This window comes from Rhopalosiphum padi, chromosome 1 (assembly GCF_020882245.1).
Source record: "Rhopalosiphum padi isolate XX-2018 chromosome 1, ASM2088224v1, whole genome shotgun sequence".
Taxonomy (NCBI): domain Eukaryota; kingdom Metazoa; phylum Arthropoda; class Insecta; order Hemiptera; family Aphididae; genus Rhopalosiphum; species Rhopalosiphum padi.
The window spans coordinates 3,034,621-3,050,944 of record NC_083597.1 but is presented as its reverse complement, the minus strand read 5'-3'; the positions used below and the strand labels follow the sequence as shown (position 1 = coordinate 3,050,944).

The 16,324-nt window shown below is 25.8% G+C and overlaps 1 protein-coding gene across 3 annotated transcripts in view; it reads right to left on the bottom strand.

Annotated features, from left to right (window-relative positions):
- Positions 1-14,359, bottom strand: part of LOC132922224 (kinesin-like protein CG14535) — a 166,071-nt gene extending 151,712 nt beyond the window's left edge. For all 3 annotated transcript variants that reach the window (XM_060985632.1, XM_060985648.1, XM_060985640.1), the window contains exons 1-3: positions 14,043-14,359; positions 2,441-2,616; positions 847-967 (exon numbers count right to left, since the gene is read on the bottom strand). In XM_060985632.1, the coding sequence (XP_060841615.1) occupies positions 847-967; positions 2,441-2,616 (297 nt within the window). In that variant the 5' untranslated portion in view covers positions 14,043-14,359. The remainder of the gene's footprint in view (positions 1-846; positions 968-2,440; positions 2,617-14,042) is intronic.
- Between the last annotated feature and the right edge of the window lie 1,965 nt (positions 14,360-16,324).

The window sequence follows — 16,324 nt, the reverse complement described above, 5'->3', positions numbered from 1 at the left end:
TTAGATATACGAGTTTTATACACACTTGTAGCAACATTATATTTCAAGAAATTAAAACGCATCTATAAAAAAAATTTAGATAAGAGTATAAAACTTAATTCAGTCACAGAACATTTTAAACTAGTGATAGGACTTTTTCAAATTTTAGAACACTATAATACTATTATAGGATTATACAATTACTTAATAAAAAATATTAATACTCAATAAGCAAAGTCTATAACATATTTTCATTAGTTTTTATTATAATTATATCACTCAGAGTTCAGACAATTCAAAATTAATAATTAATTAATAGCTCGAAAAATTTGAAAGAAATATAAATAAAATGTATTAGTGCTCCACAAACAAAATCTGAATTGCTATACGCTATCTAACGGACATTAGAAATATGACTACTCAAACGCTATCTAGCAAACAAATTATTACATTAGTTTTCAAGCATAGCATTGACTGTACGTACAAGCATGTGTTATATTCGTCTTTACTAACGAAACTATACCGTAATAGTATGTTCAGCAGTTCTAATTTTGTGTATATAACTTAAATATTAGAGTGAATTGGTGTATTATCAAACTTATAGGTGAAAACGTTATCTGTGTTCTCTCAAAAGATTTTTACAATATTTAAATTTTTTGAATATTATGAGTAAATAAAATATTAATATTTAAAAATTCTCATAGTTCATTTAAAAATTAAAATATCGTAAAAATAACAATTTGAAAATTATAACAAAATTAAATAATTTAAAGAAATTTAAAACAACAAAGTACCAAAAATTCAGTGTTCATAATGGGTATATTACAATACCTATTATAAGAGACATTATATTTGTAAATGCATTACCTTATTATTTAATATACGATTCTCATTCTCTTTTTCAGAATCAGCTGTAAATAATAACATCCGAGCCGCTAAGGAAGATTGATATGTCTTTTCGTATTTGGCAATTTTTAGTTTTGACGAACTGTAAAAATAAAACAATAGGAAATAAATAATTTTTCAATGAACAGCTTAAATATATTTTTTTTTATTTATTTAAATACAAAGTAGCATGAAATAACATTTAGAATCCAATAACGACCCTAATTTGAGATTATTTTGGTTCAAAATTCTGAATCAAAAAACAGTGAGAAGGCTTGTCAATAATAATAATAATAAGTTATTGATTTGAGATTAGTAAATTTGAGCTGAAAACAATAAACCGGGGTCGAATTTCCTGCAATAGAATTTGGCTAGAATATCGGTAGTCTCAATATATAGGTAAGTAGGTCTTTTTGTAGAGTATGATTGGAATAACCATGGAGCAGCATTTTTTGACAAAAGAAAATTGGTTAAAAGGGTTTTTTATAAGTTTTTATTAAAATGGTTTGGTAAAAATCCAAAGTTAAACGCAATAATATTATACACATATTGGCATAATTATTGACTTGTAAATCAAAAGATTGGTTATGAATGGAAGTTAACATTTTAAGACGGTCACTAGTATTTATTAATCTTTCTTTTTAATTTAAAGTAGTCCCAAAGTGGCCAAGTAAATCTATATCTATGATAATGTCAAATTGTCAAGATATTTAACTTGAGTTAGGTTGGGAATAGGAATTCTCTAAATAGAAAGAGCAAGTATTGTTTATTTTATTAAGAGTAAGAGTAAGACATATGGTACAAGCTTGTGAACTTTTGCCTAACCTAATCATGCTGAAAATCAGTTTTCAACAAACATTAAATAATAGTGGTGAGAAAGTTTATTGAAAGTTTATGATATATGTAATAAATAAAATTCCTCAAAACAAATACGATGTATTCTTTATTATCTATGACCTTTCTAGCCTATCGGCTATCACCACCACAGCTTTTCTATAAATTGCGCATATTATTATCAGTATTCGGATATGACTATCGTTAACACTAGATAAAAATTTCATTTTGACTACTGATTTTTACTTTTGGTTTTGATAAATTGCATATAGTAGCAGAAAGTTGATCGAATATTTAAACATTCATTAGTCACAAACGGAATATTCAAATTAAATACTGTAAACGTTAAAACTATTTTTCAATATGTTTATAAATTAGCTAATTTGAATTTTTACAATATATACAAAATATAGCAATACAAATTGTATCGCAACATAATAAAACAATTTCTTCCTCGTTTTTTGGAGGGGAGGGGAGTTGAACCCCAAAAACCCCCCTGTATACGTGCCTGATAAACGTAAAGGCAAAGTTGCGGAGTCAATTTGTAGGACAGGAAACATTGAACAAGCTTTTAAGCATAGGCGTGTGAGGACTTTGTTGGCTTTATCTCATAATTGGTCATCGTTGTTACTTATAGGTAATCAAATTTCCATGTAATAATTTATATTGACCGGTGTGATAATCAACTTAATTTTTAAATGTATAAATTGCAATACAGTAATCTATAGTACCTACTACCTACCTATCTTTCGGTGGTTTTGGTATAGGTGTAGGAATTCTAGGTGGAAGAACTGGTATTGGTGATTTTCTTCTTATTGTTTTTCCAATTTTGAGCCGTTGATTGCGTCCTTCCATTATTGTCGCCATGTCTCCACGGCTCGGTGGCCTCCCATAAGTCGTTATTTCCACAGTAGCCATCTAATTAAAGGAAAAAAAATGTTATATCTTTAAAAATAATAAAATGTATAAAATATTTATTTAATCATTTTTCTCTAAGGGTGTATAATATATATTTTGTGTTATATAACACTTTAAATACACCATCGATGATCACTGATCAGTATAGTATACCTATGTCTAAAGATATATAGACGTATCTATAGTATCCTTTACGGCTTTAAAGGTATATAAATGAATACAACTCTTGTTAATATTTTCCAGACTATAGCCATACAAATAACAACTACTAATATTAAGAAATGTATCTAGGTATCTAACAGAATGACTATTTTGGGAGGAGGAAAAATTCATATTATTTGTTAAAATTAAAATATAAGAATATTTAAGGCTTTTTATAAAAATAAAAATGTGATATTGTGATCCATAACCCGTGTTTTCTATACTACTGGAAAAATACAATGAAGAAACCTATTTGGACTTATATCAGAGTTCATGTAAATGATACCACAATGGTAAAAGTATAATATGTCAGTTACAGCGATTGTCAAAACAACAATAGAGAAGACTTATTTCCCTTTTCACGATTCGATGAGTTTGTTTCTTTTTAATCAACTATACTTCCTGATATCGCATATTTTATCATTTCAAAATTTATATTATTCGTTCTATAATTTAACTTCTGAAAAAATATTCTTTAACCATTAACCATAAAATATGTTGTAGAATAATATCATACAAACTAATCGTGTGTTGGTTTGTTTATTGATAGTCATTGATTATGATTCACCTATATGAATAAAACTATTTACATTTCATTAAACTATGATAGTTAAATATCATTCTATGGTCATATCTAACTCCTATAAAACTAAAACACCTTCTAAAATTACTATAATTGGTAAAATATTTCTGTTATACCCAAAACGATAGATATTGTACCTATTCATTATGTGAAATTCATCACATAAGTATGAAATTATATTTAACCGAATTTAAACTATTTACCTAGCTATTATTGCAATAATTACTCGTATAATAATAATTGATTAATTCTATCAAAATAGTATGTTTGTATACATATTAAAATATAATTCATAAAGATTATTAGTTCTATTATATTTCTGTACTGTAATAACAATTTCTTTGTTGTGTCGCCCCTGAAAAAGTTTCTTCCCAAACGATTGTTCGCGGATCGGACACATAATTTTTGGAGAGGGTGACACACTAGTGCTTATACATTATACAAATGCTCCCACCGTCAAACGAAAGAGGGTGTATTTATCCCCTGTTCTTTGCATGTGCTGACCCTACGCCGTTTTTGACAGTGTAATTTATCGTATTGTGTTGATTAAAAATAATCGCGGGATTCATCGAATCCGCTAGCGACAGAAAGCTAATAGACTTACTCATCGTCCGATAACGTTATAAAGGGTTAGATTGCAGTTTGTGTTTTAACTAACATCCCGAAACGTTTTCCTCAGATTTACAGAACTATATTTCAATAAAACTTTTTATACCTATATGGCTATATGTATTTATTCCAGTATATTAAGAAGTACTAATAAGTAATATTTTTAAGTAATCTATTTTATTTTCAATACCTTATATAAAGTATTATATTAAAACATGTTAACAGTATACAGTAGGCAAATAATAACCTAACCAGTCATAAGTTTCGTAAAAGAATAAATGTGCTAAACAGTAAACAATAGTACCTATCTATATAGCTAATAATTATTACTTATGGCTATAATTGACTGATTATTAATGTGTATTTATTATTTATCTACAAAATTATTGCAAAGTAGATAATATTCAAATTCAAAATAGAAAAAATTATATAGATATAATAAATAATAAAATATAGCTCAATAACATTTATTTGTGTCCATAAAACTCAAGTAGGTAAACGGTTTTAATTGTATTTATATTACATGATACATTATTATATTACATTGTAATTCACATAAGTATTAGCATTGGCCATTGGGTATGGATAGTAGGTACTAGGTATATATTAGTTAAGTACGAAATATCAATAAATATTGAACCAAAAAATTAACTGGAAAACTTGCTATGCTGTTTAATACGTTTTAAATATTTGTTTACCTCATCATTGAGTAGATTACTTTAATCAATGTGTTAACCTACAAAAAAACGATGTTAAGCGAAATCAGTATGCCAGGCACTATATTATATACACCTGCATTTTTCATGGTATTTTATTATACGGTATTACTATTTACTACCTATTATTTATTAGTAATACGTTATAGATAGAACTAATTTTTACCATAAACATCGCATATAATATATAATTATAATATAATATTATACTATTATAAGCAGGCCCTGATTTATGCAAGTGCAGATGGAGCACTTGCACTTGGCCCTCGGGCTCTGTAAGTTGTAGAAAATTGTTTTTTTTTTAATTAATTCCACAAAAATGTATTTTCTAAAATGTAATACCAACTATCAATGTTCAAAGTTTAGTATATTCTTATCATTAAATTTTCAGTTGAATTTTGGTTATTTTTATCATTCCACACCCCAGTGCTAATCAATTAGGTACCATCACAAAATATTAAAATAATAATAATATTAGAAAATTGTTTGAACATCGGAAATATTTGATACCTAATAACTAATTTAAACTTTTTTATGATAACATGAACGAAGTGATTAATGTATTGATTTTACAATGATGTGTGTGTTTTTTTTAATTATTTTTGTGTCTATCATCACGTTTTGGAGTAGTAATAATGCTTCGATTTTTAACTTCAGCCCCTCTTTGAATAGGAAAATTCATCTAGTTGGTACTTTGGAGGGTCAAAAATAAAAAAAATTCCAGTAGTTTTCAAAAGCGTCGGGAAAACCCCTGAAAAAATAACGGAAAAACGGGAATTTTTACGCATAACCACCTTTCGACAAAATCGATTTTTTGATTTTGCTGTAACTCAAAAACGAATCGTTGTAAATACTTGAAATTTTTACCGAATGTTTATATTATGATGATTATATATTTACGATTGAATTTTCAAAATATTTTGACTTTTTTTAAGCTACTTATAGACAATTGAAATTTTCGACTTTTTAAGTTTTTTTTTCTTAAAATTCTGATAAAAAAAATTTGGCTATCCAAAAAATCTTTAAAATTTAATACAAGGTTTATTATAAGTTGTATTTATTGTAGTAAAAAAAAAACAAAAATTGTTAACACAATTTTTGTTTATATAAGCATTTAAAGTTCAAATGTTTACGAAATATATCAAAACCACAAAAATCATTGACTGACAAATCATCTCCGTTCAGAATCGTGTTTAGTATACAATGATACCTGTCATTGCATTCAAATTTAACACATCCATTATAGTGACCAGTGACCTATTCTCCATCTCTAATATACAGCAGAACGATACCCACTTGCCCAGTTTTTTTTTTTTTTTATTATCAACATTCCCTCCTCTCTATGTAGATTTTTTCTAGAACATTTTTTTGACTTGAGGGCCCCCAAAAAAATTGTGCACAAATCAGGCCCTGATTATAAGTAGTTATAACATGTATATTATATTATATTATTAACATTTAATGATTTAATTTATAAAGTAAAAATGCAATGCCAGTATGCCCAGTATACAGCACAATAATTGTCCGTGGTATTGGCGAGAAGATTAAAGTTTCTCAGATTAATATTTTTTTTATTAAAACAAAATAACAAATCGTTTCAGGAAAATCGTTATTAATTATCATATAAATATCCAATCTCATTAATTTTAAATTTCAAATGGCTATAAAAAAATTGAGCATTTTCAATATTTTTAAACTACTGTAATAATAATACTCATGAAAAACCTTATATAAATATTAAAAAAATTTTAACTAAAAAGCGAAAATCGCGCGTATTACCAAACTTAAAACAATCGAAAAATAAACTAGAAATTCTATAAATATAGTTTAGAAAGTATTAAAATATTTTTAAGAAAAACTTATATCATATTTAGAAATTCATTTTATAGTAAATAGTAAAATTTTAAATCTGAATTACAAAATAAAAGTATCGATTTTATTGAAAACTAGTGTTGCGTAAATCTCCAGTATTTCAGCTGTTTTACGTTTATTGTTCCCAATTTCTAACCTTTAAGATATTTTATTTTCATATTATTTAAAAAAAAACATTATACACTTCAATTATTAAAAACAGTTATGTTATAACTAGTGCATTAACTGTGCATTTTTTTAAAATCATTCTGTGATGAGTGCATTAAATCGTATCTTCTTAAGACATTTTTCTTGTTTTTTAGAGCATTTAAATCTGTTCCTTAGTTATAATAAATTCTGCTTAAAATTGTAATACTTATAATATGATTACGAGAAAATTTCCCTCTTTATATTTAAATAATTGTATCGTTTTTACGTCTATAATTTATATATATAAGGTATCTATATAGTTTCAAACATGAAAATAAAAGCAGATGATAAAGTAAATTACAAACATAATTTCTAGACGTTATTTTTTCTAGAAAAAAAATATTTATTAATAAAAAATTTCCTACCTACTAGCTAAGCAATATTTTATGATTTATAACACTTGTAACATTAAATTCAATAATATATACAATTATACAACCTTAGTATATGTTATTAAAATATAACTTATTATTTTAAATACTATGATATTAAGATATTTAAAATTATTTACTATACCTATATAAAGCTTGTATCATATTTTCGAAAAATTTATAAAAAACAAATTATTGATATATCTCTCTAGTATTTCAAAATACTATTAAGTGTTGTAATTTTTATTTTAATACATATAAATTATATGATAGTTATATAATAATATTATTTTTTTTTTTAAGACAGGTTTCACATGATTTATGAGTATTGAACATTAAAACATTTTATTCCGTTATTATCGAGTATAGTTTCTAAAAATGAACTAGATATTTCCTATATTGAGCTTATTATATATATACATATATATATATATATATTATATTATTATATTAACAAACGATATTATTTACATTTATTTATTTATAATAAAAGGAAAAAATTTAGGTAATTTAAAATAGTCGTTAAATACATCAATAACATTTATACAAGATTTTATGTTTGGCAACATTTCAGAGCGGCTAACGTGTTTACTGAGCAAAACAGAGCTAATTGTGGAACGAAATCCGTCTGGAGTCATTCATACTCCGGTAAGTTATAATAATATCCTCGATAGGAATTTTTTCTTTATTTCCTAACCGCCATTCGCTCGTAGTATTTTTATTTAGAGTATATTTGAGAGGGGAAACGAAACCCTTTCATCTGCGTAAAAACAGTTTGTCATAACTCATAAACATCTATCCTGCACCGACAAAGTCATAATAAATCCTCAAGATGAAATTAATTATGACAAGCCTACAGTTTGTTCCTATTACTCAACAAACGTGTGGGGGTCACGTATAAGACATAACAATAATTACAGCATAAGAAAATTGATTTTCTTTACTGGTCATTTTATTTTTGGTAATATGGGTTCATAATGTATACAGCTAAGAAGACGTCTTAACTGTATGAATTGTTTCCGTCTTACTAACGTACAATATGGCAAATTTGAGTTTAGCAGAATCCTTTTTAATGCTTTTAGCTTTTATATTAGAGTAAATGTACCTATTATCAAACTTAAAGATAAGAATATTATGCATATAATAACGTAAGCTTTTATTGATATTTTTATTTTAAACTGAGTTATAGCTATGTAAAATATTTTTATTAACATAATTTGTTTCATTAGCAATCTAGCTGTTACAATAATTTAACTAGTTTAATTGATATAATATTTACACTTAACAGGAAACAGAGAACGAAGAGACCTCTCAGTGGAGGTACTTAATCAACAAATAATTATAGTTAACTTATACGCGTTTATATTTATATTATTTTTATATATATATATATAATAACTGTGTATTATGTGTTTGATATTCATATCAGCTGGTCACAACATCATTGCCTAATTAGTCATATAAAATATTTAAACTTTAAAATAAAAATATCAATAAAATCATACGCTAGATAATATTCTTACCTTTAAGTTTGATAATAGGTAAATTGACTCTAATATTAAAACAAACAGCATAAAATGAATTCTGCTCAATGCAAATTTGCCACGTTAATAAGGAGACAGCACGTGTGGGTACAACATCCTCTTCGTGATTTTTATAATTATAAGTATAACAATTTTAAAATTTCTAATTGAAAAAAAAACCTCGCGCAAATTTATAAAAGTAGTAGGTATTGTCTTATTATTTAATATAACACTAAATCGCTAAATTCTAAAATCATTTTAATTTAACAAAAACTGATATCCATGAAAATTGTGCATAATGAAATATTTACATTTCATATTTTGTTTCCGAGAAATAAAAATATTTTGAGAAACATAATAATGTAAGTATTTATGAGAGTAAAGACTTTGATATTAATATGATTTAGTATTTGGTGTCTCACTGGAATATTGAGTATTTTAATATTACTTTAAAATATAAAATGGGAAAACAATTAATAATTTATTGTAAGTACTTTTACAATTAATAGTATACTCATCATATACATTCCAATTAAATTAAATATGTACATTATTTGATTAAAAAGTAAACATACTAAAGGTACCTAACTAAATGTTACGTAACAGTGTTGTATTAAAAAACGTAAAATGTATTATCATTATGTATATATTAAATAAAATACATAAATAGGTATTTTTTATTTTTTTTAATATTTGGCAAAAAGCTTTAACTATACAGAGATTTAATATATTATGTAAATATATATATTTATTTTATATACTATACACATTATACTGCATGCATTACGATGAATAAATGTCAAATATGATGTATGATCTAGCCTCTCGCTTTCATGATACTATAATTTATTTCCACAGTTGTATACTAGTGACTTTTTAATAATAAAAAAAATTTTAAATTATGTTTTCTTCCCCAAAAGAAAACGTACAATATAATTATATATTAATATATTATTAATTTTCCTATTTATTTCGTAATTTTAATGAAACATAATAATTAAGGAGACAATTGTTTACCTATTGATTTCGATACTACTAATAATATTACTAACTTTAATACGTCTAAACATAGGTAAAGCACGTGTTTAAATGAATTCCAAACTGTATAATATAATGTATACACTATAAACCAACTATTTAGAATATTTAAATCTTCTAACATTTCACAAAATTACATAAAACTACAAATAAAATATAATATTACTGTCTATTTTTTTTTATGTAGTTTAAAATCTTAAATTTAAAGTGTTAACTATAGTTACATAAAAATATATTAATTAACTTCATAGAAACTATTTGTAGAATAAATTTATTTAAATCTGTTTTACGTCGTCTAATGATTCCTGGAAATGTCATTAAAAAGTCGTTCGTGGTTGTTTACATTCAAAGCAGACGGGTTTTATTTTTAATTACATATAAAAAAAAAACAATAATATATTATTATATTAATAATATCTAACCTAACCATACGTAAAGAGTACTTAAATCTTAAACATCATATAATAATAAAAATATGATTCGTGATTTATTTTGTAATATATAAATTATATTAATCAATAATCATCATAATATGCATATATATTGTCACCGGTTTTCCCGGAAAAGTACAATAGGAACGAAAAACCTAAGCCGTGCAATTTTACCCCTCAAGCCTCGACCAGTACACAATGACGTGGAACGTGATCCATTGTACTATATTATACCATCTACCCGCTTTTCCGCTAGTTCCAATTATATCACTACTTGTCGCGTAGTGCGTGTATTTATTACAAGTGCCGAACGACAACCACGGGGTGTCGGTAAAAACAAACAGCTGCTGGAGCACCTCCTACCCAAGGGATTGGACTCAATGGCAGTATACATGTAATCATGGCTATTATACAGAATGTGAAATAACCTCTTGCACTTTAGAACTTGAACGAACTTGCAATGCACAAAAAGTAGATGCAGATTATAATATTTTTCATATTGAGAATACATAGGTATTATTATGTGCTTATTATTATCAGCTACATCATTAGCATAATATGAAAATGACCTATATTATAAAAATATTGGCATTATGCGTATAATTTTGTAACAAAAAAAATTAATATTTTTAAAATTAATAAATAATAATAGTTACCCCTATAATTAATAGTTTGTAAACTGTAAAGCTGACCATGGCCATTTAGGTATAATAAAAAATATTACTTTAAAATAACAATATCTATTAAAATATTGTATCATATTTACATCATTAAATAAGTGTAGTTACCTAATTTCAAATTCAAGTTTATAGATAATATTGATAATAATATATTTATTAAACAATGTTCTGAACTTTTGCAACCTTTAAGTACAATTGTTATACGTGTAAAGTGTGTATAAGTAAATAATAAATATAGTAATTTTTAAATTTAACAATTTAAAGCATAATACCTAAAAATACTACCTAATATTCTTGGTAATATTGATGTATATTGTGAAACATTAAATAAAAAGGTATACAGTGCTTGTATATCTATATTAAAAACACGTTTCGGATAACTTCCGATAAAAAGTCCGTTATCATTTATTTATATTATATACATATATATGTATATATGTATATAGAATATATATATATTTAACAGTTAGATTTTTCACGAAGCAAGTAAGTTATTGGTTTTAACTTTTATGTATATGTTTAAAATTTTTCTTTTATAAGTTCTTTTATATTTCTGTGTCTCAATCCGTCTTCTATATATACTTTATAGTCTCTCTCTATATATATATTTATGTATATATATATATGTGTGTGTGTGTGTGTGTGTGTGTAAAGTCAATCGAATGCGGATTATATGTACATTGCAGGGGACCATACTGAGAGTTTGTAAGCATCCAGAATTATCTTTATTTCCTGCAGACAGATTCACAAAAACAATACTAAAAATCCTAGGTTTATATTTATTATCTATATTTACATGTTGACAATGCAATCTATTATCTAATCATTGTGATTCTAAATTAAAAACATTTCAAACACACATCATTTAATATAAATACCCATAGGTAAAGATAGTTACCTAAAGTCGTTCGCACAGTGCAATAGGACAATAATTATTGTGTTAATATATTACTAGGTATATTAAAATAGACAATAGAGTAACTGTGTAACTATACGTATATTATTTAAAATATTTTAACGTATTATTGATGTTTTTATCAGTGAATGAGTAAATACTAAATATTTTAAAAGAATATCATAGATAACAACATCTTATAACTACTAAGTACTAATACAGTTAAATATACTATTTCAAACATAATTCATACTCAATAATATGCTAATGTAAATGTTACAAAAACACCAAGATACCAAATGTATTATTATTTACTGTATTTCAAAAATTCGATTTAGTTTCAGCTGTTTAATGAACTCACGAGTTTACAGTTATAATATTGTATATATTATTTATAAAAATGTTTGTATATTTTGACATTGTAGGTATGCGGGCAATTTGTTTATATGATTCTACAGGCCTCGCGTACCATTGATTTATAAAAAGAATAAAAAAAAATCACCAGATTTCATTACATAAACATATACTTCCTTGTTATATATTGGACATTTTTAATTTTATTTTTTGAACATTTTATCAATTTTCGAGCTTATGAATAATTAATACGACAGTTTTATTAATAATAATTAATATACTATTTATATTAATAGTGATTTTACAATAGCGTTTATTCCTTTATCTTTTAATTAGAATTATTTACCATGTTTAACCAGTTTAAAATTTAATTAAAATACAAAAATGTAAAAGTGATTGTCTAATGTCTAAATATGTATAAGTGCGATTCACATAAGTATTTAGTAGCTACTAAGTACTAAGAACTTATTTACTTATACAACTACATATTGTAGCATTAAAATTATTTTAATACTTTAAAATTTAAAAAATATACACAATTTAATAGTTATTAAACTTTATTCTACATTTTTTTTATCTCTGCATCACATGCATAGTTCTTTTAAAACAAACTGATAATAATATCAAGAAAAAAAATTAAATTAATAAATATTTATAAAAATCTATATAACGACTCAAGTGACATTTATTCTAACGCACTTAGAATTTTTTATAAAATACTACTAGGGTGTCATAAAAATATGATATATGTAGTTTAACATGAAAGGTATTTTTTATAAAAGCTGAGACTAGAAGAATAATTATTGTATATTCATATGATTCTTTTAACAATCCTTTTGATCTCGTAATGCATTTCTCGCCTTTGATAAATACAAGACAAGTACAAAATATCGAATGAATTACATTATGAAATTAAATATAGTATAGAGGAAAAAAACATTTTATTTATTAAAATTTTAATAGTTTGTAAATAGATTTAATAATTAAAATTACAATTTTAAAAGAGGCAAACTGAAAAATGTATAGAAATACGGAATAGTATAGGCACATAATAAATATTATGTTAAAACCCAAATAAACATGTGAGTTAATTAAAAGATAATTAATTGATACTGAAAATTTGTTTAGAGTTTAATCGTAGGCTCATCGTAGCTTATGAAATTATGTAGGTAGTTTACATTATTGAGATATTTTATAATATTTAGAATCAAAATCTTATATTATAATAACTGGTAAGTGGTAGTTGGTACCTCTCTAAATTCTCATAAATACTGTAATATTCAGAAATTTCTTTCCCATGAAATCGGTGTACCACTATATTGTAATATTATATATACTGTATAATGTATATGTATACTATAATATTGTACCTATATCTTCAAATACCACACACAGTTTAAAATAAACTTATTAGTAGTAAGTTATTCCCTGTACAATAATTATAAGCATTCGATGGTTTAATGAAGGAGAGGGGAAGGTTTTTGTATAAGACACCCCCTCATCCACCATTAATCGTATTTGTACAAACAAATATACTTGTTATTAGGTACCTAACTAAATATGCTTCAAATATATAGGTACAAATTATGTTGTCATACGATTCTATTTCATATTAGATATTATATTTATACGAATATTGATGACTACAATAGTATGTAAACGTAAACGTAAAGCGCTTTACAAGTTATATTTTAATATAAAAATTAAAACACCGTCCTAATAAAAACGTCAATATTTCTAATATATTAATATTATATTGTGTTGATAATATTTATTTAAAAATAGCGGGCTGCCTACATCTCCAGGTATATATAGACGTAGGTATCGGGTATGTATACAATTATTATAATATAATGTACCTACGTAATATTATTTTTATTCATATTAGTATATTACATATATGATGGCAAGCATGTATCATTTCACGTGAATACTATATTACAATTATTATAGCAAGTACATACTTTATTCGGTTTTTACGACATCTGTTTGAAGTCAGACGAATGCAAAAATTGCAATTTAGCGACTATGTGGACATGCTTTTACAGGTACCTCTATACGTTGAGGCATCGCATAGCGTAATGTATAATAACAACCGAACATACATCGAACGCACAGACTTATCAGTTTTATCACGTCATTGTCATTATTTTAATATACGATTTGTACCGAGAATTTTAATATTACAAAAATACGAAATGATACAGAAAAATCGCGATCGATCGAACGAATAAAAACACGCACAAGACGAACACGGAACCGCACACACGCACGACTGAACGAAACGTGCGTGAAGAGCTTCGGTTCTGCAGGAAACTGCAGAAAGCGGTAGGGATTCGAATGTCCCGCTGTACAGGGTGGCCACCGTCGAAACACGTACACTGTTCGCTATATACGATCGTCGGGTGCCGAAGAGTAAGTAGCGAGAGTACGCCCTTGTACCCTACCACTTTAGGTATTATACTTGAATATCGTTATTATATCGATACATTGATGAGCGTTTTATTTAAAAAATAAAAAACACGCAACATAGCCGGAGTTATATAACATGCGATTGAGCCCAAGTATAATGGGTACGCTTGCATGCCATAATAGTCATTTAAATACACAGTGTATGGGTATTATATTACAATATGCATTTTATATTTTACATAGATGGTATATGATCCAAGGCATCGGGGCTCACTGGGCTCAGAAGTTGTAACAAAACGAATATTTTCTGTGGTATGTCTTGGAACGTCCAATAATTTCTTGTTTCAGACTTCCCTGATGTCGCAGTAAACGACATTTTATTTTACAATTGTTTGCCTATACATAGGTATTTTCGATGTTTAGTACTATTTTGCTTTATTTGGATTTTAAGGTCTATTTTTTTTCTATTTTTAGGCACATTTTCCTATATCAGGGATGGGCAGCTGGTGACCTGAAACTACATTTTCAAATTACTTTATACAATTTTAGCATTTATCTATATTTTACTTAAAATTGTATTGACTTTTTTTTGCTTTCTGTAGAGAGAGGTCCACTAGATTTTTAAGTTCTGAAAATCGGCCCTCTAGTAATTTTGAGTTGCCCATCTCTGTCATACGTATGAATATCAGAATATATAAACCAAACACATTTTATCGAAGTTGTTTTTACTATTATGTTAGGATATACAAGTTGAATTAAATTCTTCGATTTTGTATTTTGTTTTTTAGCCATTTTAGGGCTAAGATTTATAATCAATATTAAATAGTAAAATGTCAACTACATTTCACAAGATATAACATTAAGTGAAGGAGAAGCATCTTATAATTTTAAACAGATTGAATTAATTTTTATTTAATATGCTGAATCATTTTTTTTAAGTATTACTTTTAAATAAATCCATAGCATAAATAGTTACATAAATACATTATATTCGTTAATGGCAAAATCATTAAATTTATAGAATTTAAATAAGGATCTTAATTTAACCATGTTCACCACGTATGTATACATTTTAAATAAACTATAAACAGTATAAGCCATTTATTTTTCTTGATTATCTATGCATACCAAATTTAATTAATATTCTACAATATACAAAATAATAAATAAATCATCTGTATCAATATAAGACGATTTGAGAATAAACCTAACCACAGAATAGATTAAATCAGTAACTAACCAAATCGGTAAAATAGAGGTGTTAAAAAAAACATACCATTTACCAATGCTTATATAAATCTTAGCCCCTTGCAGTAATCGTTATTGTAATTTGCGATTACTAATAATTATTAAATCTAAAACTCTGTCAATAAAATCTAAGCCCGTAAAAAAAATATCAAATTATAACAAAGGTCCAATTAACACGCCTTTTCTTTCAAGCATTTTTAACTTTTTGAGTAATTATAATTCAACGAGTAAAGATAAATAGTATATCTTGCATTTTTTTCGCGTTTAAAACATATTTATTAACTAAAAATATAATTTGATGATCATAAATATATTTTTAATGAAATAAGATTGATAGTTTAATTTAATGCCTTAATAGTAAGTATCTTCTACACGCGAACATTGTGTATAATAATATAGTATAGTAAAACGTGGATATAAATGAAAATGGTTTATTAAACACAAATGCATAAAACTGGATTTCCGTTGTAGTGAGCAGAACAAATGCAAACCATCTGTCCAATTAAAAGAGCATATTACACTTAACCCCCGCTGGCTGCCATTTTATTGTTCAGGATTTTGGAACCCTAATTTACAACAAACGCTA